The 26601-nt window shown below is 39.2% G+C and overlaps 2 protein-coding genes across 2 annotated transcripts; both read right to left on the bottom strand.

Annotated features, from left to right (window-relative positions):
* Positions 1-589: 589 nt before the first annotated feature.
* LOC116062913 (GRAM domain-containing protein 2B-like) lies at positions 590-8338 on the bottom strand. Its single transcript, XM_031317701.2, has 14 exons — positions 8040-8338; positions 7526-7651; positions 6376-6463; positions 6219-6288; positions 6044-6147; positions 5866-5961; positions 5702-5773; positions 4352-4432; positions 4083-4194; positions 3559-3675; positions 2325-2397; positions 2076-2180; positions 1887-1971; positions 590-1527 (listed from the first exon to the last, which is right to left on the bottom strand). Exons 1-14 carry the CDS (start codon positions 8132-8134, stop codon positions 1489-1491), a joined length of 1263 nt encoding a protein of 420 aa, XP_031173561.1. The 5' UTR covers positions 8135-8338; the 3' UTR covers positions 590-1488.
* Positions 8339-18798: 10460 nt separating this feature from the next.
* Positions 18799-23363, bottom strand: LOC116062960 (zinc finger protein 703-like). Its single transcript, XM_031317769.2, has 2 exons — positions 22719-23363; positions 18799-21746 (listed from the first exon to the last, which is right to left on the bottom strand). The coding sequence occupies exons 1-2, from the start codon at positions 22947-22949 to the stop codon at positions 20217-20219; spliced, it is 1761 nt and encodes a 586-aa protein (XP_031173629.1). The 5' UTR covers positions 22950-23363; the 3' UTR covers positions 18799-20216.
* Positions 23364-26601: the final 3238 nt, after the last annotated feature.

Below are 26601 nucleotides of genomic sequence, written 5' to 3'. Positions count from 1 at the left end.
AGTAGTTCGTTAGGTTGCATTCTTATGTAGATGTTAGTGTACACACAAATTGTATCACACGCACGCACACACACACACACACACACACACACACACACACACACACACACACACACGCACACAGCCTGAAAACGGCATGAGTCAGAGCAGAGTGGGAGTGAAGAGGAAAGAGGAGCAGAGACAGAGCATGTTGTATGTTTGGAAGCTGAGAGCAGGTGGAGTACAGTTACTCAAGAGCTGTTGTGTTTGCACTTTACTTGAGTATTTCTATTTCATGCTACTACTCCACTACATTTACAGTATTTGACAGCTGTAGTTTGCACATTAAATGCTCTGCAGTCTGTACACCCACCAGTGATGGAGGAAGTATTCAGATTCTTTACTTAAGTTAAAGTACTAATGTTATTTAGGTAAAAGTACACCTTTCACTGTAGTATTGCTACTTTTACTAAATGTAAACTGAATACTAGTTCGTCCCCCTTCTGCCAACTGGCATTGTGCCTGTGATAAGGTTACGTCACAGTTTTCTGAGAGTTTGCATTCATTTGTTTTTGCTCCGTGTAATCACAACCTCACTGCACAAGTTCAGTTCAACAGAAACTGTACGACAGACATTTATTTCAGGACTGTGATATATACAATAGTTAAAGGCACAGTCTGTGGTAACAAACCACCATAGTTTAAAGCACACGCTCATTCTTTTCTATTTCTGCAGGTATTTAAATACACAAAAACTCGACAGCAACAAGAATCAAAGTTTCTGTGGACACATTTTTAAATTGTGATCAGTTGAGAAGCTATTCAATGATACCAATGAAATAAACATGTAACTAAATGTTTAAACATACAGATCGGGCCTTATTTATAATTAAAATACCTTTAAACTTACAACACTTAACACTTAGCAAACCTCTACTCGCATAAGCCCCATTTATATCTTCAGATATATCACACTGTAAGAAGAGGTTGTCTATAAATGTCATTAAAAGATATTATACAAATATCCCTATCTCAGTGATTTATATCTATGACATAAATATAATTTATCTGCAATTTAATTCTAGCAAAAAAACATATGAACAGCACAAGTTGACCTTTTAAGAAATGTTTGGAAAACATTGAAACATGACCTTTAAAAAATCCCACTTTTGTGAAATGCTCAGTAAATGCGCTCAGATAAATACTGCATATAAGCCTAAACTTTCTCTTCGCTAACACTAACAAACACTAACACTCTGCTCAAGTTGAAGCTCCAGCAAAACATTTTGTTTTAGAAAGTGTAATAAAATAGTCCTGAGTGGAAAGAGGAAAGAAGCTATTATTGCACAATTTAAATTCACACAGTTTTAAAAAAGCTTTCTGTATGAGCTGTCCGTGCTCTGGCAACAAATCTATTACCAAATCTGATCACTGCTGATCTTCAGTGATTGACCAACATTTCTGATAAAAAAAAGTAAAGCTTCTGTCCGGACAGACAAAAGTCTTCTTTTAAGTCTCTTCAAGTAGCTTCCGAAGGCTTCTTTGAATCTAGGATTTAGAAACAAAAAAAATGTAACGTTAACTAGAGAGCTTAAGAGGAGCTATTAGGTGGATTTGTTACCTTTCGACACAACCTAGCTTTTTATACCCTGTTTCAAGTCTTTATGCTAAGCTAAGCTAACTGTCTCCTGGCTCTAGCCATTGTGGTGTAGACATGAGAGTGGGTATCAATCTTCCAAATAAGCAAATAAGCGTGAACTCTTCTTTACTGTAACAAAAATGATTGGCTTAACAGTGTGAAACATTTTTGGTATATTCATAACATTTTAAACACACAAACTGAACACAAGATGAGAGACACTTGAGTGACTGTATTTGCTGTGCAAGTGCACGGAAACTGGACAAACCTTTTCTAGCTTGAACAAATTGGAAGACAGTTCTCCATAAATCTCAGAGTTTGATTCTTCCTGGGGCCTGTGGCTCACTGCGTTGCTGCAACAAGATGTGCAGTAAAATAGTGAAATGAAACAGTATGAGTGCATTTGTTCATCGTTTGGTGACTCTGACACCAATAACACATCAAATCCAGCTCTTACTCATTGCGAATGTGTTGTCTCACGGACACCAACGAGTTCAAACGATGCTCAAGAGCCACGATCTTGAAAGCCATGTAACAGGAGGACAAGACGAGAACAGTGACTCTGTGAAGAGAGGCACACAAACACAGAGAGTGATCAAATATTCAAACACACAGAACAATTAACATACACGCCCAAACAATGGAAACAAATTGTTTTACGAGTCTCATATTCCACATAATGACAGACACCTCCATGCCTACTCACAGAAACAAATAGATGAGGAGGATGGCGTGTAGCGACATGGGCTGTGAGGATTTGTCTTTGAGCTTTGTAGACCCTACAAGGAAAAACAATAATGTTGATTTGGAAACAAACAATGTTTTTGGAAGCAAATAAATGAGCTGCAACATTAAAGTACTCATTTTATGCTCATTTTCAGGTTCATAATTGTATTTAGAAGTTATATCAGAATAGGTTTACATGGTTTAATTTTCAGAAAACACCATATTGTTGTTGTACTGCACATTGCTGCAGCTCCTCTTTTCACCCTGTGTGTTGAGCTCTCTGTTTTAGCTACAGAGTGAGACATCTTTGTTGGGAGTCGCACATGCTCAGTAGCTAGGTAAGGACTACTAGCCAGTCAGAAGCAGAGTATGAGGGCGTGCCACGCTAGCAGCTAGGCGAGCATTATAACGTGTTCCAAAGTGACCACGTTTGTCTCTGAAGTAAAGGCTGGACTACAACAGAGCTGTTTGGAGCAGTTTGTGAACAGTGTTTTCTGTTGGAGATGGTAAGTCCCTTTGGGGTGGACTTTGGGCTTTTTCACTTTGTAAACCTATAACGTGCACAAAAAAGATACATAACACAAAAAAAGTAAAGGGAAAAAGCCAAAAAGCATAATATGAGCACTTTAAGGGAATATTTTCACATTTTGGAAAAATGCGCTTTTCTGTTTGCATGCGTTAGATGAGAAGATCAATACTCCTCAAAGAGTATTTGCCAAACTATTCCTTTAATTATACATTGATTACTTAGTTTATAAATGGTATTTCAGCTCTGACTTGGATGAAAGATTGTTTTAATGTTTATAAAAGTTTTGATTACTGAAACTCTGCTCACCTGGCTCCGTTTTATGAAATGGCATGGTGCATGCTAAAAATACGTTGGACAGATGTCATGTGCTCTTCCTACATAATGTATATTCTATATTGAGTTGTCAGATGAGGAGTTGTCAGATGATATACACATGACCAGATTATATCTAAGACAATCATGGTTTGGGTTCTGAGGAAACTATATTTGATGGATTTTCTCCCTGGTCAGATAGATGTTCTTTTCTCTTCCTGACATGTGGGTTTTGTGACGAGGTTTGTCTTTCTCTTATTAATGTACAGCAAAAAATAACTTTCACTATCAATCCATCAGTGTTGTTGTGCTAACAACAACACTGTGCTAACAAAGTTTCTTTCTAACTCAAAGAGATCCAGTATTGAAATACCGTTCTTCAGGGCAGCTCCGTGTTTTTGGCTTGGACTCTGGAGGTGAATGTCTGCATGGACTGAAACCTCTCTGCTCTTCACTGCACTTAGAAGTTTGTCCGGGAGGCCGCTGAAGTCTGCTCAGATAAACAGAAAAGAACCCGTGACTCTGGCTGCCTACGACTCAATATTATTTATAGACTCACCAACATCTTTACAGATCAACAAGTGCTCTCTGTTCGCTTGTAAGATTTAAAATAAATTAATGACAATCAATAATAAAGATGTTATTAATTCAAAAGGATCATCACTGTTTTCATGTCAACTGTCTTCACTGTAACACAAAGCAAAGCCTTGATGGATCAAATTTCACTCAGCTTTCCTCCAGCCAAAGTCTGTCTGAGCCACAGTGACACCCGACACCCTAAGTACGTTTGGAGATAAACACTACAGATGTGGGTACGGTAGATTAAAGTCAGTGTGCAGTAGCTGTGTAAAGAGTAGAAGTACACACAGAGGGATGAGGATGGAGTGGAGCACACACCAGTTATTTTGTCGTAATCTGGAGTTTGAGAGCCGGAGCTGCTGCTCTCCATCATCTCCTGACGTCTTTGTTGCACAACCCCGTCGAGGGCGGAGAAGTCCGCAGAAAAGTGCTGCAGTGCACATACAGGAAGTATAAAACACAATGGGTGCCACATACAGAGAGGGTATTGTATGACATGAGAACAATGGAAAATATGAAAAGATAAAACAATAAATACATCCTGTACAAAAACATCACAAAACTGGAAGAACAGACTCCTGACTGACCAGGGGGAGCGACGATGGGCATTTCACACTGAAGCTGTTTTCACAGGAGGAAATAACGGGGCTGCTCCCAGTCTTATCCACCTGGAATCACACGGCAACACATTAGTATGTGGAAGAAAATACGTTTCTTTTTTTTAAGCAGTATTCATAGTTTTTTGCCACTTTTTAGCAGCAGCAGAACATGCTATAAACACAACCCCGAAATATTATCACCTCATGACGTTCTTTCTTTCTTTCTTTCCTTCTTTATTTATTTATTTGTGCATATAAAAGTAAAATAAAATTTGTATTGTTATTGTTTTTATTGAGCCGGAACAGGTACACAATTAATTTCACTACACATTGCACTGTGTATGATTGTGTATGTGACAAATAAATTTGAATTTGAATAAAATAAGATAAAAAGAAGACGTATACAATAACATCATAAAATCCACAGGTGGGATAACAAAAAACTAAAAAAAAACCTGAGGGCTTGTAAAAGAAACCCACCTAAAATTGAAATGAAAGACAGCTGTACATGCTTGACACAAATTTGCAAATATAAATATTACACCTTATAGAGTTGTGTTAGCAAACAGTCGCCTATTAACACCTCCAGCAGACATGTAGCTGCATTAGCATTCATTTGGAGTTGTGTTTCTGGCCACAACCCAGTTGATCCCAATTCAAAGGTGAAAGTTTAGATTTAGTTAGAATAAAGGAATCTACATTAAGTCCAGTTGTTTTAGCATCTTGTTCACACCACACTAAAAATGTTTCAGAAAAATCACAATAGAAAAAACTGAATTCTATTAGGATGAAGCCATGTTTTAAAGGTCCTATGACATGCTGCTTTTTGGATGTTTTTATATAGACCTTAGTGGTCCCCTAAATACTGAAATTCAGCCTTGGTGCAGAATTACAGCCACTAGAGCCAGTCCCACAATGAGCTTTCCTTAGGATGTGCCATTTCTGTGTCTGTATCTTCAAATGCTATTGAGGAGGAGAGAGGGGGGGGCAACGTGGAGGATGGGGGTGTGGCCTTGACCAACTGCCATGCTTTGCTTGTTTACAAGCCATGATGCCTCTCTCTCATGGGCAGGCCACATTCTCTGGGCGGGCAAAGCAGAGGAAGGGGAGGTAACCTTTCCTCTTATGACGTCATAAAGAGAAGATTCCTGATCGGCCCATCTGAGCTTTCATTTTCTCAAAGGCAGAGCAGGATACCCAGAGCTCGGTTTACACCTATCACCATTTCTAGCCACTGGGGGTCTATAGGCAGGCTGGGGGAACTCATATTAATGTTAAAAAAAACTCATAAAGTGAAATTTTCATGCCATGGGACCTTTAAAAGAAGATGTTATTTACCTCCAAATGACCGCAGATGGACTTCAGAAGTTTAAAGGTGGTGTTTCGAGAGAGGAAGGACACAAACACATGCTGGAAAACATTTTCATTTAGAATCATGATCATGATAATATCAAAAAGGGTTTAAAAAAAACAAAAACAGATTGTGTTAACAGTCTTCTTACCTGATCACTTGTTGTTTCGATCACGAGGGCGTTTGGCACTAATAGCGCAGTTTTAGTTTTTTTGATGAACGTCACAGACAGCGCTGGGATTGAAATCTGTAGAAAACACCACCATGTTAGACAAGAAGACTCAGCCATAAAACATGAACTTGATGACAGTGACGGTATCATACTGAACCTTGGTATCTCTGCCAAAGACTTTGGAGTGGAAACAGACCCAGTTATCAGAGACGAACATCTTGCCCTGATATAAAATGTCTTTCTGCAGGGCACAAGTGTAGCCTGTTGGCACAAACAGTACTTAGTAACATTTCTTTTCATCACTATATGTGAAAAGAGAATCTGAAACGTACTTTGCTTGAGGAGCTCATCTTTGCTGACCTCCTTGAATAACTTATGATACTGGGCATTTGTTTTTGATAACTGAAAGACAAACAAACATGAGACATTTAAGAAACTGCAAAAAAAAGTGTACAACTTGTTTGGTGATTAGATAAGATGTGTCCGTACATGGCTGGGCTGGGCTTTCTTCCTTTCAAATTTTGTTTCACAGTCACTTGGATTCAGCGCAGGTGAAAGCTGCTCCACAGGTTTCAATCTGACAAATAAATAATACAAATAAATAAAAGACCAGCGTTAATGTTCAGGTGACACCTGAGGAGGACAGGTGAGATCTATCAGCTATTGTAGGACAGTTACAGCGTTACAACTCTGCACACAAACATTGTGATCTCACGCTCACAGAGTGAATTATCTGGCAAAAGTAAACGTCCTTCATTTGGCTTCGCATGGTGCCAGCCATGGTTACATAACGGCTGCTCGCACAGCAACAGCACTTAGTAGTAACACAGTAGTTAGGTGCAATTACAGTGCCGTTTTGACTACTTTAGTGAAATAAATCCAGTTGAAGCTACAATATGATTTCATTTTCAAAAAGAAATATTCTTATATTATTTGGATTTCTTCAGAATGTTGCTAAGTTATAATTTTAGCTTTTAATGTACCAGCAAAGATGATTCTATATTAGCATTTTTGCCATAAAGGCCACATTTTTATGTGTAAATTGACCCAGTTGATACCAAGCCAATGATGAGAAAGTTTGGATTTAGTAAGAATTAAGGAATCTACATGAATTCCAGTTATAGCACGTCAAAGTATTTAGACTTCTTCGTTTTTTTAGGACTACAACTAACAATTATTCTCATTACAGATTCATTTTAAAAGCCTATACTCACAAAAGTGCAATTCCACTTGTAATTGTTTTTTTTTTTAAACGACTTTACCTCATGTGTATCTGTCCATGCTCTCAATGAGATTGAGACCTGTTTAAATAAATTATTAAAAACATAAAAACAACATTTTCTTACGACTACTTGTTAGAATATATTAGAAAAACCTAAAGTGTCTTCTTTAAATTGTATGTTTGTTTGTTTTTTTTCCAACAAACCGTCCAAAACTGTAAATGATTCGATTAAAGTGATACAAAACAAAGAAAAGCAGCAAATCCTGCAATATAAAAGCTGGAGGAGAATTTTGTGGGGTTTTTTGCTTGAAAAATGGCTTAAAATATGATTGATTGCCTGATTCTTTCAGCTATAGTGGTTATTTTAGGTTTATTATACAAACAGCCAGTCAGAGGATAATGTATAACCTTCTTCACCTCACACTGGCTGGTTTCTTCCTGCTCTCCGAGGGGTCTGTCTCTGTGTCCAGACACAGCTGGAGGTCTGCAGGTGACCCTCCGTGCCTCCTCGGTCTCCACTCAGCCCCATGATCCACTTCAGACCTGGACACATCACACATCACACACTATTCTGTTTTCCTGCACATCAATCAACAGCACAAGACTGCCAAACGTGTCTTAACACAAGTATATATGCACAAGTATGCAGGGTATCCGCAAGTCATGCAAAAAAGCCAAAGCAGACCATCAGCTATAATTCAAAACTATAATATATATATATATATATTTAATGTTTTCTCTTCTAGATGCAAATTAACCCTATCTGCTCTTATCCCGTGCCACGTACGTGCCACATGCATCTATTTAAAGTGAGCACAGCAGCCCTTTAATTAAAAAAAAAAAAAAAAACAGAATAGGAGTGCAAATAACTACAATGCATTAGGCCTGGAAAGCGACTCGGGCCCTTCCTTTCCATCTTATCCAGACTTACGTCGACCGATTCCCTCGGGAGTCCCTGTTGGAAAGTTTCTCCGGTACGGATAACGGGGTCAGAGGTCTGTCCTCCTGCTCGGTCATCAGTACCATGTTTCTTTATATTTCATATCTTACACGTATCCTCTTCATCGGTTCTAACGTATAACACAAAAGCTCCAGGAAGCCTGGGCACGGAAAGTTCTTTTTGTTTTTTTTTGTTGTTGGAAGATCTGATCGTTGGAGCGAGAAGCCCGGCAGAGGAGGAGCCGTGGAAGGGGGAGGGAGCAGCAGGGAACAACATCAGGAAGAAGCCGACTCCTATTGGAGCTGTTTGAATCGTGTGGAAAACTTTGCATATGCATTTTGCAAACATGATCCCTCTATGATAACCAAAAACAAGGAAATATATAACTTTTCACAAAGTTGAACTTAAAAACTTTACGTAAAAAGTCCCACAAACTCTGAGTAGTTGGTTCCAAACACTCTTATTGTTATTCAACTTCCAGTGAGTTTAACCGTTTTTCAAACATTAGGCATTATAATGTCATAACAGAGTGTATTAGAGAGCGAGTTCCAGCAGGGAGCAGCAGAGTCTATGTGATGTAATGTCTCTACTTTCAGGTGTGTTTTACCTTCATGTGACCCTGCTGCCACAGGTGGAAGAAGTCGGCCTGAAATGGGCAATTACTCACCAGTACTTAGTACCAGCACTGCTGATTTTTGTCCACATGAGTACCCTTACTTCTAATTGTTATTAACAGTATTGCTATTAGGCTGATATTTATACTAAAACAGGCTACAAATCATGATTTATGGGAGGAAAAACCCCTGCAAAATCAGACATTCAGCGCCACCATATAGCTCGAATGGAATTATCCTTTGTTTCATAAGCACATTTTCAGACACTACAACAATTCGACTGAGATCGGCAGTCGATTCAGGCTCCTTAGATGGAATCTTCGAATAATCGATTATTTGGGGTCACCCTACAAGATATGTACATATGAATATATACTGCTGAATCAGGGCACTGGCACCTTTTTATGTCCAATTCAGGCACTGATTCAGATCCTTTAGTTGCAAAGTACCACCATAATTTCTTAAGCTATTTCTTTATTACACATTTAGTTTTTTTGTATAACATCTACAGCATATGTTGAGCATGGAGCCATGTGACTTTTACAGCCAAAAGAAAGATTTAACTAAATCTAAAATAAGTTTTAAATATCTAAAACATGTGCACCTGTATTGTTAGATTGAGGCCAGTTACCTGCACCCTAAATAACAAAATAAATGTTCATGAGTTATGTGCCTCAACTATGAAGTTTATTTCTGAATGTCATAAAACACTTATATGATATTATAGTAGATGTATTTTCCTTCATTGACCTCCAGGAGTTGCTGTTAGAGCATTTAATAAAAAAAATCGGTGCAGGGAGGAAAAGACTTGTCAGAGTTCATTTAGTATCCAGGAGACACCGCCGGCAATGCAAGCTAGCAGCTAGTTAGCCTGCCATTAATCATGGCTGACAAAGAACAAGGGTTAAAGGTTGGAAAGCTGCCAGAGACTCTGTTATAAACTGCCTGCTTATTCACAGCAAAGGAGAGCTGCAAGACATGGAGTTTGTTTACTGGTTCACATCTACAAAAGTGACCAGGGTTGATGCACAGTGACATAAAAAAACAAATTGTTTTTCACAATTACTGCACCTTACCAACTACAATTACAGTCAAAACAGTCATTTCAACCATTTCCATGACTGTTTTAATAAAATATCAATGTCCACTTGATCATGATATACTGACTGTCAAAATAAAAGTTTAAAAGCACTATAAACATAAACAAATGTTCGGCTAATAGCTGTTTCCCCCTGCTTCCAGTCTTTATTCTAAGCTAAGCTAACCCTCTCCTGGCTGTAGCTTCATATTAAGCAAACAGAATAGAGAGGTATCGTTCTTCTCATCTAACTCTCTGCAAGGGAGCAAATATTTCTATAACTATTCCTCTAAAGCCTGGTTAAAAAAGGGTCTGATTATTAGATTAAATGTGAAAGATGTGAGTCTTTCGGCTGCCTTTGCCTCCTGAGAAACATCTCCTCCGGTAGGCAGGAGCTCATTTCAGTGCCTGTCAGATATTCCAGCACAGAAAGACAGAGAACAAGGCAGGCATAGAAAAAGGAGGGTACTGCTGTGTGGAGAGAGAGAGAGAGAGAGAGAGAGAGAGAGAGAGAGAGAGAGAGAGAGAGAGAGAGAGTGCAAAAATGGTACTCGTGACGGGGGAAGATTGAAGTCCTGTTAAGTGCTCTGCTTGAAAGCATGTCTGGCCTCATTAGCTGTCAGTTGTAACAATACTGAACTGGCAGTGAAGACAGGTTGGAGTCTAGTGGTCATAAATCACTCCTCGACAGCTGCCTGACAAGCTGGGAACCAGTACACGGGCACGGGCACCCTCTCAGCCCGTCAGACGTTGCACAGGCACACAAGAAATCATCGCCCTGAAATTACATAGAGCCTGCAAAATTGGTGTTTTGTAAAAGGGAAATTGCTTTCATTTCACATGTATGTGCACTCGTATGTAACCCCTGCGCGGCTGTGTCCGTTAGCTAAATGAGCGGTGGCTGCAGGGACTTCTGTAGGGAGGGAGGAAGAGGAGGAGGGGGTAAAGAGCAAGGCCTGCAGGTCATTAATCACGGCCCCTGACATGCAGAGCAGGAGGCCAAGGCTCCCCTATTGCATACAGCTGCTGGGCCACACAGCACAGGCGATGTGTTGACCCTCGTATCCCCCCCCACTCCCAGCGCCTGTGGCTCGCATCTGTCCAACTCCCTCACTGTTTGTGTCAGTCATTTGTGCTGTCAGACACCTCCTCCTCCTCCTGACCAACCGCAAAGCTCCTCATGCAGGTTTTTACTTTTCATTTGAGCCAGTGAATACAACAAGTCGGATATTGATAACGTTTTGTTGCCTCGCTGGTGGCATGGCTCCAACTCTTTGGTCCAGATAATATCTCAACAACTATTGGATGGATTGCCATTGCTTCAGACATTTATGTCCCCCTCAGCATGAATTTTAATAGTGTTGGTGATCTTTTAATGTTTCATCTAGCGCCAACATCAGGTCAACATTTTAATTTGTCAGAGTGTTTGATCTGAGTTTGTGAGCTGAGTGTTTGATCTGGGTCTGACGGCTCTTGCCTCCCCTTTTGGCGTCATTTTTCAACGTGCAGAGCAGGGTTAGGTTTAGGCAACAAAACTACTTGGTTAGGTTTAGGAAAAGAGGTGGTTTGGGTTAAAATAACATTTGTTACGTAACTTACATACATGAGGTTAGTTAAGTATGTCATGTACGTAACTTAACTTATGTAGGTTGTGTCTGTAAGCATATAACAGGCTGTTTGTTTGACTCATCCATCCAAAATCCAAAACCATTTTCATTTGTCCAATACATTGGTTTATGAACTAAAACAGGCAAAACTAATGACATTCCCATCAGCCTCAGTTGTACTTTGTGTTTGGCGCTAATGAGGAAACCTTGCTAACACGCTAAACAAAGATGGTAAACACGGTCAACATTATACCTGCTAAACATCAGCTTGTTAGCACTGGCGTTAGCATTTAGCTCAAAGCAGCCTCACAGAGCTGCGAGCATGGCTGTAGACTTCCAGTCTTGTTAAAAAGTGAAACATAAGCCTCTCTCTCGAATCCAATACTTTCTGTACAGTCTCTTTAGTCATTACCCATTCATGCAGCAAATACCTATGATTTCTTTCTTTTCAATTATTCCACTCATTTGTTTCTGGTCGTTCACCCCCAAAACCTGCTCATCATTCATGCTGTTTTCCCTCAGTTATATTAGTTACACACCTCAGAGAGGCCCAGCACAACCAATAAACTAACTGGGAGCCAAATGTCCTGCTCAAAAGTGAGTTGTGAAGGGAGGGGGGCAGAGGTTACTTAATCACTATTCCCACCCACGTTTCCCGAGTTCATGCTTCAAAGAATCTCTGGGTTGCCACAGCACTTTTTTTATTTAGCACACTGAATTAAACCCAGAGCGTAGAAGATATTAGCTATATAAAAAATAAAGTTTTGGGTATTGTTGTTGGAGGTGAGAGCTGGGTCTGCCCAGTTGGTCTGAGTGAGTCTGGGTGAAGCTTGACAGCTCCAATGATTAATGATGACAGACTGTGGAGCCGCTCCTTCATCACATCTCAAGCCTTTAAGCTCTCAATCAGACTAAACCAGTCCAAAAACAAAAGCCAAAAGAAACGATAGAGGAATCTCGGAGATAGTGAATTTGTTGCTGGCTTTAAAACCATTAAGTCACAAATTACAAACATCTGCCTTTATACTTTGTCTGAATTGTCTGTGAGTTACAGATAGCGAGCTTCTGCTTGCCAGAACTAAACTCCTCTGCTTTCATTTTGTCTTCTCTCCAAATTTATCACTTCATCCATCATCCGAGTTTTTTCTTTTTTTCAAGTGGTCCAAAAATAAAGAGGACACAGATGTCAGCCAATGCTATACTGATGTTTCTAAAAAAAAAACTGGGAGAAAAATGTTGAAAATACACTTTTCTCTCTTTCAGAAAAACACTTGCAGACTGGGCTGCACACAATATGTTGATCCACTACTATGTTAAATACTCACATCCAACAACAAATTAGTCTGCACTTGAGCATACTACAGTAAGCTCTATCCCAGCACAATTTTGAGCATACTTCTACTAGTATGCTGCTACTTTCAACTTCTATTTGTGAGGGAAATATTGTACTTTTTACTCCACTACTTTTATCTGAAAGCTACTTAGATACTTTGCAGATTCCGATTAGTAAAACAAAAAATTATAATATTTCAGCAAATAATTATGATGTATTATTATAGATTAAGCTACCCAGAGGTATATAAAGTAATAAAAATGAGCTCCACATTTACCAGCTGCAAAATTAAAGTGATGAACACATTAATGCATCAATAATGATAATCAAATAATATATACATTATTTTGAAATTCTGCATAATGAGTATTTTTACTTTAAGTACATTTTGAAGCTAATATTTTTGTTTTTTTACTTAAGTAAGTAAGTAAGTTGAATGCAGGACCTTTATTTGTAATCGAGTATTTCTACACTGTTGTATAACTAAAAGACCTGAGTAGGCTAATTCTTCCACCACCTCTTTTTCTTCATGTCAGTTTAAAAAAAGAATGTCGACAGAGGGAGTTTAGTGGTGTACAAGAGGGCAAACGCAATTATGGTTTCTTTGCTAATGTGCATGGCCCCAGCTGGTTTTGATCTGGCTGTGCTCTAAAGGGCTCCTAGCTCAGTTGTCAGCTCTCATGCATCACAGACCCGGTGCTTAACGGAAAAACGTGCTTTGGCAGCGACCAGCGGAGGCCTGGAGGCCAGCGGGTGCTGCTGGGTTAGCCACATGCGGCGGGAGGGGGGTGGTGACACCATCCTCTACCTTCTGCATCTGGATCCTCACGGTCACATTCCCTCATTCCTTTTGGTTTTTCACCCTCTTCATGAATGTAATTGGCCAGCGTGACCCAGAGCAGATGCCACGCCACAGACTTGGGAGGTCAGAAGAAAAGAAAAAGACTCCAAAATACACACATGGACGGCAACTGAAAGAAAAGAAACCAGAATTAGAAAGAGATGCCTGCATGGAAATAAGCAGACATGATTACTCAAATACAGTCATTAAGGAGGAAATGTTGTTTTTCAGGCTGTCAGGATGATTAATGAGGGACAGAAAATCCACTCAAATGCTGTTGTTTAGTCTAACCAGCAGACCTGATCTCTGCCACTAACGTAGAACAGACAGGGTGTGTGTGTGTGTGTGTGTGTGTGTTGAATCACTAAAAATGTACAAAGAAAATGTACAGAGGAAAGCAGGAGAATTAAGGTGATATAAAACAGTATGTGTGTGACACAAACCTCATAGTGAATTGCACTGTTTACTGTGTAACTCTAGTAATAATTATTAATAATAATAGTATTTGTCGAGACAAGGACATATTTCCATTCAGAAACCACAACTGACCATTCACTAAAGCTTCTGAAACAGTGATTCTGCAATCATTGCTTAGCGTTCGTATTTAGGCACAACAAGCAGTTCAAGTTATGAAATTCTTTACGTTTAATTTGTGTGTATGTGTTGCTGTAGTAAGAGGGTCTTAAGTTGTTTTATTTAGCCCAGGGGTGGCGAACCTGTGGCTCTTGAGCCGTATGCGGCTCTTTGCCTGCTCCTGTGAGGCTCTTACTGTGTGGCTGGGGGATGTGTCATTGGTTGATTGTTGTCTTTAACTTTTCTGAAACATACAGTATTTCAGATAAGTAAAAAAAAACACATTTGAATGCATCTGCCAATACATTTGGCAATTATTTTAAAATGGAAAATAATGCAGCAGAGTTTTGAGGACAGATTCTGCAACCTGAGGAAAAACAGCGGCCACAGATCACCTTCCTCGTTAACCCTTTCACTGCTGAATCCGATTGTTTGAAAGCCCCTTTAGTGACAGATGAGTGAGAGAGTCGCTTCGAGTGGCCACAACCGAGTTCAAGCAAGACCTGAAAAGGATTGTGGATAACAAAGACTGTCAGGTTTCCCACTGAGTCAATCTAAGTGAGCAAAAAAAACTATGAAAACTGCTATGTATTATGACTGTCATCACATCTGGAAGACACTGTTGCGGTTGTAGTGTGGACGTGCATGTGTTGTGTGGCTTTTTGCTATGGTGCGTTTTTTTTTGTGGCTCTTTATACCTAACTGGTTGGCCACCCCTGATTTAGCCTTTCCAAAACCAAAAACACAAGATTTAAAGTGTAAAGAATGGAAAAAAACATAAAATGTAAGCCGCAACCGTTAAATAGCTTACTACCTACAGTAGTAACTGAGGTTTACTTCCAAGGCCAAGATACATATGTTTTGTGGGGTTACACTGAAGAAAAAAAAACTGTTCACAATAGCACATTCACTCTGTAGCGTTTCCCCACTTCGTGGAAGCCTGTCCCGGATGCTATCAGAGTTTAAGCTAACGTTAGCAGCTCTGTACTGCTCTTTGTTGGGCTTGCACAGGACACAAAAGCCAAACTTCGCCAAACACACTAGTTAGCCCTTATCCTAAAATCTTTTTTTCTTTTGTAACAGTTAAATGTAAACACTGTGTGAAAAAACACAGTAAAGCATAAATCTAACCTCTATAAGCTAACATTAAGCAGCCAAACAAGGCTCTGTTAAAATGAAATACTAGGACTAACTAGCTCTACACTGCAATACAAGAAAAATAATGCTGTTTCATTATTTCCATGTAGTTTTCATAGATCATAACTGGTCAGGATGCTAACTTTTTGCCTGGGAAATGTTAGCTTTAGCCTCATCATTTTAACATGTATGTATACATCTAGTGCACATTTGAGACCCTTTTTTTGTTTTAAAACAAGGCTTGAAACGTTGAAAAGTCATCAGCGATTTCAACTGACTCATGGAGCTAACGTTAGCTTCATTAGGTAGCTAGCTACATTTGCCAAATAATGCTGTTTTTGTATGTCTTTTCATAAATCAATCAGTCAGGATGCTAACTTTTTGCCTGGGACATGTTAGCGTTAGCCTACGTTTTAGCACAATATAATGTTTCTATCCATTAAGTGTGAATATTTTAAGATTCTTGTTCTAAAACAAGGCAAAGTAGTTCGGGGACAGCAATTTCAACCAACTCATGGAGCTAACGTTAGCTTCATTAGCTAGTTAGCTATAGTTACATAAATCTGCTAATGACAGTTGTGGACGTATTGAAATAAAAAGCCTGTTTCTGTCTACCCCCTGTCTGAAATCAAGGACCCATTGTTTCAGATATTACTAAGAATTACATAAGATAAGAATAATAAGAATTTCAGGTGGTAAACATGTCACCATTATAATTGTAAACTGCATTATATCCTGTTCTTGACAGGCATAGCAACAGTAACTAATAGGGATCATGTTTCATTTACATGCCTAATTATGTTAATAATGAAAAATGTTTCCTGTAATTTTTTTATATGTCAGTTTCTGATGAAAAGCAATCAAATTCATATTTTCCTGGTTTCCTTCATGAGCACCACATTCATTCAAAAATACATTTTATGCTGCAATAGATCAACTGGTGTACAGTGAAAGTGTCTAGAAAATTAGCCTTCTTTGGGAGTTTTCTTGTGCCAGAAAGTGCTCAGAAACTCCAGATGTTTCCCAAAATCATGCTGGAAGGCTGATAAGGAATCAGCATTCAACAGATGTCTTGTGCCACAGGACTCAGTGATTTAGTAGCTGTGAAGGATGAAACTGTGTTTCAGTGTCTCACAGCCTGACTGGCTTTTCTCTTCATGCAAGCAGCTGCAAGTCTGGGTGACGTCATGTCAGCGGATGGGAACAAGAAATTAGATGGTACATTTTGGATATTTAATGTATTTGGACGTGTTTGCTAAAGCATGACATATAATCATTGGAATGTGGAAATGAAGCACAAACTGAGTTGGGCTGCAGCTAACTATTATTTTGAGGGTGAAAGTTCATGGAAATTATCTTAATTCAAGTACCACTTACTAGCTTTTTCTGGACCGTGAGATCCAGTTAAAGAATTATTTTGTAAATCTATTATTTTCATTATCTATTAATTTACAGATGATTTCAATCAATTAATTTGTAATTATGTACAAAGTAATTTAAGTACACCTTGAGTAAGGATTATTTTGTTATATATATATATATATATATATATGATTCATTAATATACAGATGATTTCAATCAATTAATTTAAATTGCTAGATTTTTCTGGAGTATGAGATCCAGTTCAAAATTCTGGTAAAAAGCTAGTAAGTAGGAGTATTTTGTAAAACTATTATTAATTAAATGACTTACTATATAAAACTGTAAGCCATTGTCTCTGTGAGGGAAAAAAGCTCATCGTCATTTGCAGCACCTGGGCAGGTTGATGTTATACATTAGGAGACAAGACACACCATAATGATTAAAATTAGATGACAAACAGGTTTCATTGGTCACCAATAGGTGGCATCCCAATCAAACAATATACTTCCCACTATACCTTTAGTACAGTAAATATATACTTTAAAAGCAAACTGAAGTGCAGCAAATTAACAAAACAATCTATAAAATTTCTTCTAAGATTGACTCCAAAACTGGCATCAACTGTTTTACTTTGTCGTATCAGCAGCCAACCAATTTCTTAGACTTAATAAACTTAAGTGTGTCTGTTTTCTGGGCCATATCTGGCAACCTCCGGAGTGGGCCTGCAGGAGGATCTCATGCCCTCCTGCCGAACTCAGACACCCCACAACAGCATCTCAGACCACTGAAACAGGAGCGCTTTCTCTTGTTACAGCGGGGACTGGCTGTTTTGACCCCTGTGGGTCCCTTGTCAGAGTTGTGAGTGACCAGCGTGGGTCATCTATACTTCGCCAAGGGTGTCACAGTGTCATGTTGCTAGGAAATGGCATATTACCGCTGCCAATCATGTGGTAACTTGAGCAAACGTCAGGACTTTATCTTGGATCTGATGCTCTGATTCTTATCAGGATCCTACAGTACTGTATGTACTGTATACATTACATCCTGATAGGTTGGACTTCCATCCACAGATGTCACCATTGTTGTAAAACACACTGTTAGATGAAATAAGGATGCATAGCTTTAAGGTGACCCTGCATTTACTGTAGAATAGAGGAATGTGAGCTGTATCCATGTGGTCTGCTTATAAGCTGCACTTTCAACACGGAAGTAAAGCCTAGTCATTAATCATGGGATTCTTTCACAGTAAAAATAGCCACGGTTACAAATGTACTTAGCATGAAAGCCAGGCTGACAAAAGTTTACATCTTCATTTCACTACTTCACCTTTTCTTGCCCTGAGGACTATATACTGTATACTCGATCAGATGTAGTTTGTACGATGGAAATCAAAAGTTTATAGTTGTTAAGTTGTAAGTCTCGAAAAGCCTCTTGGATCAGCTGGAAAACGCATTGTCACAAAGCTGAAAACAGGGCTGTTTTTCTGACACCATGAAGTTGACTTTTTAGAGATACGTGGTTCTCACCGGACAGAGACGCTACAAACATATGATGGTCTTATAGAATATGATGCATTGCTGTAGATTAAACTTCCCAACAGTATATAAAGGAGGTAAAATAGGCACAACCTTAAACATCTACAGCAGTAAAATGCAACATACATTACACATTAATGCAGCTGGAATATTAATCCAGAAACATCAGATATAGTAAATAAATGAGTACATTTTGCTGATACGTACCTTTACTTAAGTAAAGTTTTGAAGGCAGGACTTTTACTTGTAGTGGAGTATTTTCAGTGTGTAGTTATTAGCATTTAAAGTATCCTAAAGCATCTGAAAACTTCTTTTGAAACCCTAAACTGTCAACTGGTCGATGAAATATTTAGGAGATATTTTTGTAAATCAATAATATCACTTGTATGTACATCAGATTGTGTTTGGTGTGTGGAGTATTTCCAACAGGAAACCACCATGTCCTATCTACACTGTTTTTTAAGAAGAAAAGAACAAATTAAAGTGAAGTGCAACAGATTGACCTCAACGGACCTGAGATAATCATCAAAATTGTATTGTTATTAGATTTACAGAGAACTCATACGTTGTATAAACATTCTTGTCTTTTGAGCAGAGATATTTAGATTCCTTACTGTTGAAAAACTGAAAATATAAGACCAGAGGCAGAGAAATGAAGACAACAAAATATACATCTTCAGTGTGATTTATTTAACAAAATATGACCTCCCCTTTAATTGGATACCACCACAGGGTGTTCCAATTTTTACATAAAAATATCACATCTCCTTTTTATTAATTTGCTGCTAAAAATGGAAAAAAAAACAAAAAAAAACTGAGGAGTTCAGAAAGAGAGAGAGAGAGAGATGTGATTTCAACATTCATTCTCGAAGAAGTGTTAAGACATATTCAACATCTGTCACCATGTCTGCTTAGAGGATTGTAAAATGAGAACAGATTTATATGGTAAACATGAAAGCCAGATACCCGGTAAAAAATAAATACAACTTCTCAGTAGGAGTAAACAAAACATAAGGAACCAAAACAAATCATCACAAATCATGGGGCTGAATAAACAGTTAAGATTGTATGCTGTGTCAAGCTTACATGCATCTCTTGCAAGGAGAAAGCGACTGCGGCCAGACTTGCATCAGCCCACGGCTGCAGCTTATTGCCATCCCTGCCACATTACATTTTTCCACACTAAATCATCATCATTTGCAGAGAGAACCCTGAACATCCAAGAGCTATTACACAGCGTCCAACCGTCAATTTGCTGAGCCCAAGGGGTGGCAGAAGTCACCCAAGGGCAGTCATTTCTGTTGCAAAAGTGTCCGAGCAATGTGCAGACATGCAAGTGCCACATGTGTCCTCTGATCTGAGTGGAGCCTGATTAGAAACACCAAATCTCATATATAATCATAATGTATGAAGAAAGTGTAAAGATGCACTCAAATCAAAATCATGGACTTGCACTCCCACATCCTAGTTCCACTTGAATCCAGTCTTAAGTCAGCGGAAGCAGCAACTTTCCGCAATTAAGTAAAAGGCTTAAAATAATAGTTGGACATTTTTCTAAATGCGATTATTGGCTTTCTGGCGGCAAAGTTAGTCAAGAATAATAATACCACTCTTGTATGCTAGGTTAGCTTAGAACAAAGACTTGAAACAGCTAGCCTGGCTCTGTCCAGCAGCAGCTCTGAAGCTCGCTTATTAACTCGCTTTAACTTATTTGTTTACTACATCAAAAACTGAAGTGTAAAAACATGAATTCACCGTTTTACAAGGGGTTAAGTGCTGGTCTTTTTCTTTGCTAGGAGCCGTAACTTCCTATCTTCCTGGAAACTGAACGCTTTTACACTTTTACGTATTAAACAAACAAGATTTAAAGGTGCTGGTAGGTGGTTACCTTTGGACAGAGCCAGGGTAGCTTTTTCCTCCTGCTTCCAGTTTTTGTGCTAAGCTAAGCTAACTAGGTGTAGTTTTATTTTTAAGAGAAAGATATGAGTGTGCTATCAGCTTTCTCATCCAACTCTCAACTAGAAAGCGAATAAGTGTATTTCCCACAATGTCGAACTATTCCTTTAAACATGTTAGTAGATGGTGTATCACTGGTAGCCCAGAGCAGATGCAGATCCAAGTCTTTGACTGTAGAGAGCGTAATGAGGGTAGTACGGGCCTGTGGTGGGCAGAGAGTGCAGGGAGATGGAGGAGGGTCCAGGGGGCAGATGGACCTTACTGTAGGGGTGATAGCGAGCTAAACCCAGGCTGGGGGGCGCCCTGAGAGAGAAGGAGCTGGGCATGGAGCCTGGACTGCTCTGGTGGGGGAGGTGAAGGTGGCAGGAGGCAGGTCCAGAGGAGGAAACAGAGATCAGCTTACTGTCCATTCCCAGAGGCAGGGCTGTGTGTGTGCGCAGGTGAGCCAGGAGCTCGTCAGACGTTGAGAAACGTTTGTCGCACGGCCCCCCGGCCGAGACCCAGTTACAGGCGTGAGGGAGGGGATCATTGTTGAGCATGAAGCCGTACGTGTAGAGGGGATGTGAGAGAGAGGAGGACACGCTGGACGACATAGAGCTTTGGTGGAGGGAGTGCAGCGGGTGGGAGGGGTACACCAATGGGAAGTTTGATTTGAGGGTGGAGGAAGGGTCGTGGATGCAGGAGTTGCAGTTGCCTCCGCCGAGATGGGATACACCCGGATAGCTTAGACAGTAGGGGTCCCTGCATAAACTCTGCATGAAGGAAGGAGGGGAGGCACCTGTGAGAGGGCTGGAGCTCGGGTGCTTTCCCATGCTTCCCACGCCGAGGCCCGACTTTGTCGGGTCCAGCCCGGGAGCAAACTGAGATGGGTAGCCAGCGTAAGCCCCCACTACAGATCCGTGGTAGCCCATATTAGAGGAGGGTAGGGGGTAGAGTGGTTGGCTTGTCTTATAAGGAGAAATGGGAGTTAGGCGTCCAGGGCGGAGGTTAGGCTGGGCAGACTCTGCTTTACCTCCCTCATGGTTGGAACCACCGTCAGAGCTGCTGTTACTGCAGTTCGTGCTGGCTCGAACGTGGCTGGAGTTTGCGTCATGTGGACTGTCTGAGTTGGTCTTGTTCACGTCAGCGTCTTTTTTGGGATTATTGCTGCTCGTGCTGGTGGGACTGCCCTGCTCATGTACAGTTTCTCCACTAGGAGTCCGGGAGTGTGACGTAGGCTGTCCACCAGGAGACTGACTCTGCTTGTGAGGCTGCTGCTGCTGAGTGTGTCCTGGTGGGGTGCTGCTGCCTGCTCTAGAGCTGGGTGAAGCAGCGTGGGGCGGATAGGATTGCAGGCCGTTGATTGAATTTCCATTAGTGGTGACATTATTGCTGGGTACCCTGAACCCAACTTTATCACTGCCGCTGTGAGAGCTGCTGCTGGTAACTCCGTCTCTGCGACAGTCTCCACTGCCTTTGTTGTAGGGCTTGAAGCTACACTTGTCCTCCCCAGAGGGCCGGTGCTCCCCGAGCTTCAGGCTGGAGCCGGACGACCGACTGCTGGTCTCCTTGTCCCCCTGGCTGCAGGAGGAGCCCAGCTTGGAGGAGGACGGAGGGTCTGGTTTACCAATCTGAGAGCAGGTCTGTGCCAGCAGGGCCAGTGGACTCTTCTTGGCATCCAGCTACAAAAAAATATAGATTCTGATTAGCTATTTTATTGGACTCTGCACAGAGACATTTAGCTATGCAACAAAATAAGGCAAAGTCTAAGTACAGTAAGTCCTCTGTATGCCTGTATACTGTTGCTAGTAAACTAGTAAATAGCAAGTAGTTATCAATTAATCTATTGTTTTCTCGATTAATACTTTTGTCTATAAAATGACATAAAATAGTGAAAAATGACCAATATGATTTCCCAGAATCACATGAGACGTCTTCAAACGATTAGTCGGTCAACAGAAAAATAATCGGCAACTTTTTTAATAATCAATTCATTGTTTGTCATTTTTCAAACAAATACATAAAAAAAGCTAATTTGCTGCTTTTCTTTCTCATATTTCATAAACTGAGGGATCTGTGGGATTTTGGACTTTTGGTTCAACAAAATAAGACATTTGAAGACATCACCTTGGGCTCTGTGCGGTTGTAGAGGGATTTTTTTTTGTTTGTAATTTCATACACTAAACGATAAATCGATAATGAAATGAATCGTTAACTGCAGCTCTGCTTGTTTTGTTTTGTCTATATGTCTAACTATCACATATGACATACAGCAGCAAATCATTCACATTAAAGCAACGAACACCAGTGAAACAATGAGTTGAAAAAAGTTGCTTATTATTGACTATTAATCGCTCCAGCTCTCATTTAAACATATAACTAAGTCTGAGTATAATTAGTCACTTGTCATTACTTGAGTGTTAATATGATTAAAGATCAGTTATGTAATTTGTATGATAATAACACTGTATTTACTTTATGAATATGACAAGCGTCAGCATGTTTGTTGGATTTTATTCTCTCTGAGGAATTTAAATTGGGATTTGTCTTTGCTGTCATAACGGATGACGATGCAAAACATTTTCACCACTCTGCAGTGCAAGAGAACTGTCCTCCCTAAATGATAAATGTGTTTTTAAAAGACAAAGAAATACCTCAATGCTCACTGGTGCGGGCGTCAGAGGTTGTAAATATTCCGGGTGTAGCAAGTGTCCAGTGTGCGCAGTCAACATCTTGATAACTCGGATGGGAAGCCGCTTTGCCTGCCGGAGTGGGTCTAGAGGGGTCAACAAAGAGACCACAGCACCGGGACGAGACTTTGTACTGGCGCTGGTCTCACTGAGCTCGATCGGCTTACTTACTGATCCTAAAGGGCGATATTTCATTGGGGAGAGAGCGATGCGCTTTAGGTGGACGTGCGTTATTTTTAGTCCAAAATAAGGTTTACAGGTGATAAATGTAATCCATGCAGACACGTCCCATAACAAAAAAAATAAACACAGCTAGACGTCCTTAAATGTCCCGAAGGACGGAGAAGCCTCTCAGTTCGTTTGAAGCATCTTGATCTTCCGACACGGCTCCTATACTCCCAATTTTAAACCAAAAAAACAAAACGAAGTCCACTGTGTGAACTGCAGTGCGCAAAATGGACACAGTGCCTCTTCTGTAAACGCATAAAAGACTTTATATACTTTATTTATTCCAAGTGTGGAGAGGAAACGTCCCAATGCGTGTTTTCGGTCCGGACTTCAGCAGCTCACTGATCACAACAGGCAGGACTTCAAAGTGTCCGCTGGGTGGCCGCATCAGTGATGACATGGGCGGGGAGGTACGCGCGTGAAGGCGGAGCAACGGCATCCTCAAAGTGACAATCCTTCCACCAGCTTTTAACACAGTGGCGGAGGAAGTAAAAATACTACAGTGTAAAAAATACTACAGTGTAAAAAATACTCCGTTACAAGTTAAAGTCCTGCATTCAAACTTAAGTAAAAGCATAAAAATGTAAAAGTACTATTATACAGAATGGCCCATTTCAGATGAATATATTATATTCTGATGCATTACATCACTTTTTTTTAATTTTATTTATTTAACCTTTATTTAACCAGGTAGGCCGTTGAGAACACGTTCTCATTTGCAACGGCGACCTGGCCAAGTAAAGCATAAGCGTACAAGACAACATTCAGTTTCACATTCAAACATAGTACACGAAAACAGAACAGGCTACAAAGGTACAGATTAAGTAGGCAGTTCAAGCCGGCGCAAAGTGAGGTGTGAGTAGTCGATGGATATGCGAAAGTGGTATGGTGATAACATAATATACATGAAATAGACAATCTATAACATTGCTGAGAAGTAGTAAAGAGTCAGAATACAGTTAGTGTAATGTATTGTGTTCAAGATATAGTGTTGTGGATCCAGTGCTCAGTTATAACGCAGTATATATAAATAGATAGTCTATGGATGTACTTAAGTTAATATACAGTTAGTGCAATATGTAATCTAGTTAGTGATGTGGATCGGTAATAACACAGTAAACATGAACAAGACAGTCTGTCAAAATGCTGAATATAGTAAAGAGTCAATATACAGTTAGTGCAAATATTCGTCTAGGTAGTGAGGTAGAAACATGAATAACACAGTATACATGAAAAGACAGTCTATATGAATATTAAATGCTGTTTTGCATTGCATTGCAGCTGGTAAAGGGGGAGCTCATTTTAATTACTGTATGTACTGGTGGGTAGCTTTATTTATAATAATATATCATAATTTATCAGTTGATTTTTATTTTGTAATATATATCAAATGAATGTAGTGGAGTAAAAAGTACAGTATTTACCTCCATAATGTAGTGGAGTAGAAGTATAAAGGAGCAGGAAATGGAAATACTCAAGTACCTCACAACTTGAGTAAATGAAATGATTACATTCCACCACTGTATTTACTAAAAAATATGATAAATGAAGTGTTCTGCACTCACTACTTTTCTTCATGACTTATTTGTTATTAGGAAGATAATATAATACTTTAATTCATCACATTTTAATTGTGGGGATTTTTGGCCTTTATTTACTGTCGCAAAAAATTACCCATTTAATTAAATTTTACGCAAAAATTGGCAAAATAGTCAACAACCACCTTTTGTGTATAAACTGAACAATTATATGGCCTAAATCTCTGGGCAGATGTATCTGTAAGCCAAATGTTGTGGTTGATCAGGAGATGCATAAACAAAAGAGCACAACATTGGTGGGCATTTGCCCAAAATGTTGTCAACCATGACTAAGAGAAGAGATCGGATCTCACACGAGATTTCAGTAACAAAGACTAACAGACAAATCATGAGCGTTGAATCATAAGGTTCAATCTCAGACTGCAGTTTTAACATCAAATGTTTGATATATGACCATTTAAACTCTAAGATTAGTCTAAATGGAAACTTTGCTCAATATGTCAGATGGTATAATTTCCAGCTCATGAAACGTAGATCTAAGGCATGAGCAGGGACGTCCCCCACTGACAACTTCACAGAGAGGGATACTATGAGTGTACTGGGATGCGGTGCATAAACCCCTTATTAAAACTAAAAATGCACTTTTGTGAGTGTAATGGTGCAGAGAACAAAGTCAGTGAGCAGTGGAAATAAGTCATATGGTCACATGAGTCATCCTTCACTCAGTTGTCAACAAGCAGATGAGTACACAGCAAGGCAAACACCAAAGGGTTTACAAGATCAGATTCTCGTTTTTCATAGCGAAGGGCAATTTGCATCTAAAGTTGTAGTTCAATCAAATCTGAACACGTGTGTGTGTGTGTGTATATATATATATATATATATATATATATATATATATATATATATATATATATATATATATATATATATATATATATATATATATATACATGATACACATATTTTTAGATTCAGTGTGAGGTTTCACTTCCCGAGGAGATGGAGATATATATATATATTATCTCTGACTAAACATCCATAAATCTGCTTCGAAATCATAGAAAAAAGACGCTCCTTATAACAGAACTTGCCCAACAAACTCACATTTTCAAGTTTTTTTTAGTATCAAAGTAATCAAGTAATAGTTGTCTATACATCCATGGGTACAAACAGGAACTGCAAATAGCTAATTCAGCATATTTGAATAGTGCCAATTTTGCAAAATGTAAACAAACAAAAAAAAAAAAAAACGGGGCTGAAGAGATATTTTATCTCAATAGGACCTTTCTGGTTTAATAAAGTAAACATAAAAAAATAAACAGCTAGCTAACCGTCTCCAAGGCAACATTACTTCTTGTTTACGACCCACAAAGTACCCAAATTATTATGGTAAATGTAAACTTAGAGCATGATTATCTGCATTCATTTACCACATTTGTCTGATTTCCTAAACCCTCTGAAGTTTGAAAGGTGCCTAACACTGTGTTGTGCTGAATACTTTTACCATCATGAGATTAGATGTAGGACTTTTTAAAAAATGCTAAATGCAATTTTGAAAATATTTTGTTATTATATTAAAATTTAGGACATGCACACCCATTTTCTTTTACTTTAAAAAGTCCAGGTATGTTTTTAATTTTGACACGTGGAGTGACAGATCATTTGTCTCCTGGCTTTTTCTCTGAGCATTAAAAAAAAACAAAACAATAAAGTATACAGAACATGTCAATATAGAGTCTATTTTCTTTTAATTTATGCCATTTAAACCAGGGAAGAAAAATGTGAAAAAGACAGATCGCCTCTATATTAATGGTTTTATAAATCTGGAATGTTAATAACTTTATTGCATTACCGCCTGCTGACTGACTTTGCAATGAGCTAATTTTGTTAACCTAATTATACAATGAATTGGTTAAAGTACTTAAAAATTACGGCTGACAAGAACTATTAGCAGCAGCCCAAAATAGTCTCAGTGTGAGGGGCTTTGATTCTCTGAATCCCTTGCCGCCTCAATTGAGTGCGAAATCATTCCTAATCCCTCATAACCTGTGGGCAAAAGGAAGCATAATGTGAATTAG

The sequence above is a fragment of the Sander lucioperca genome, chromosome 14 (assembly GCF_008315115.2).
Source record: "Sander lucioperca isolate FBNREF2018 chromosome 14, SLUC_FBN_1.2, whole genome shotgun sequence".
In the NCBI taxonomy this organism is placed as follows: domain Eukaryota; kingdom Metazoa; phylum Chordata; class Actinopteri; order Perciformes; family Percidae; genus Sander; species Sander lucioperca.
The sequence above is the reverse complement of the archived record's forward strand: the minus strand, read 5'-3'. Positions and strand labels throughout refer to the sequence as shown.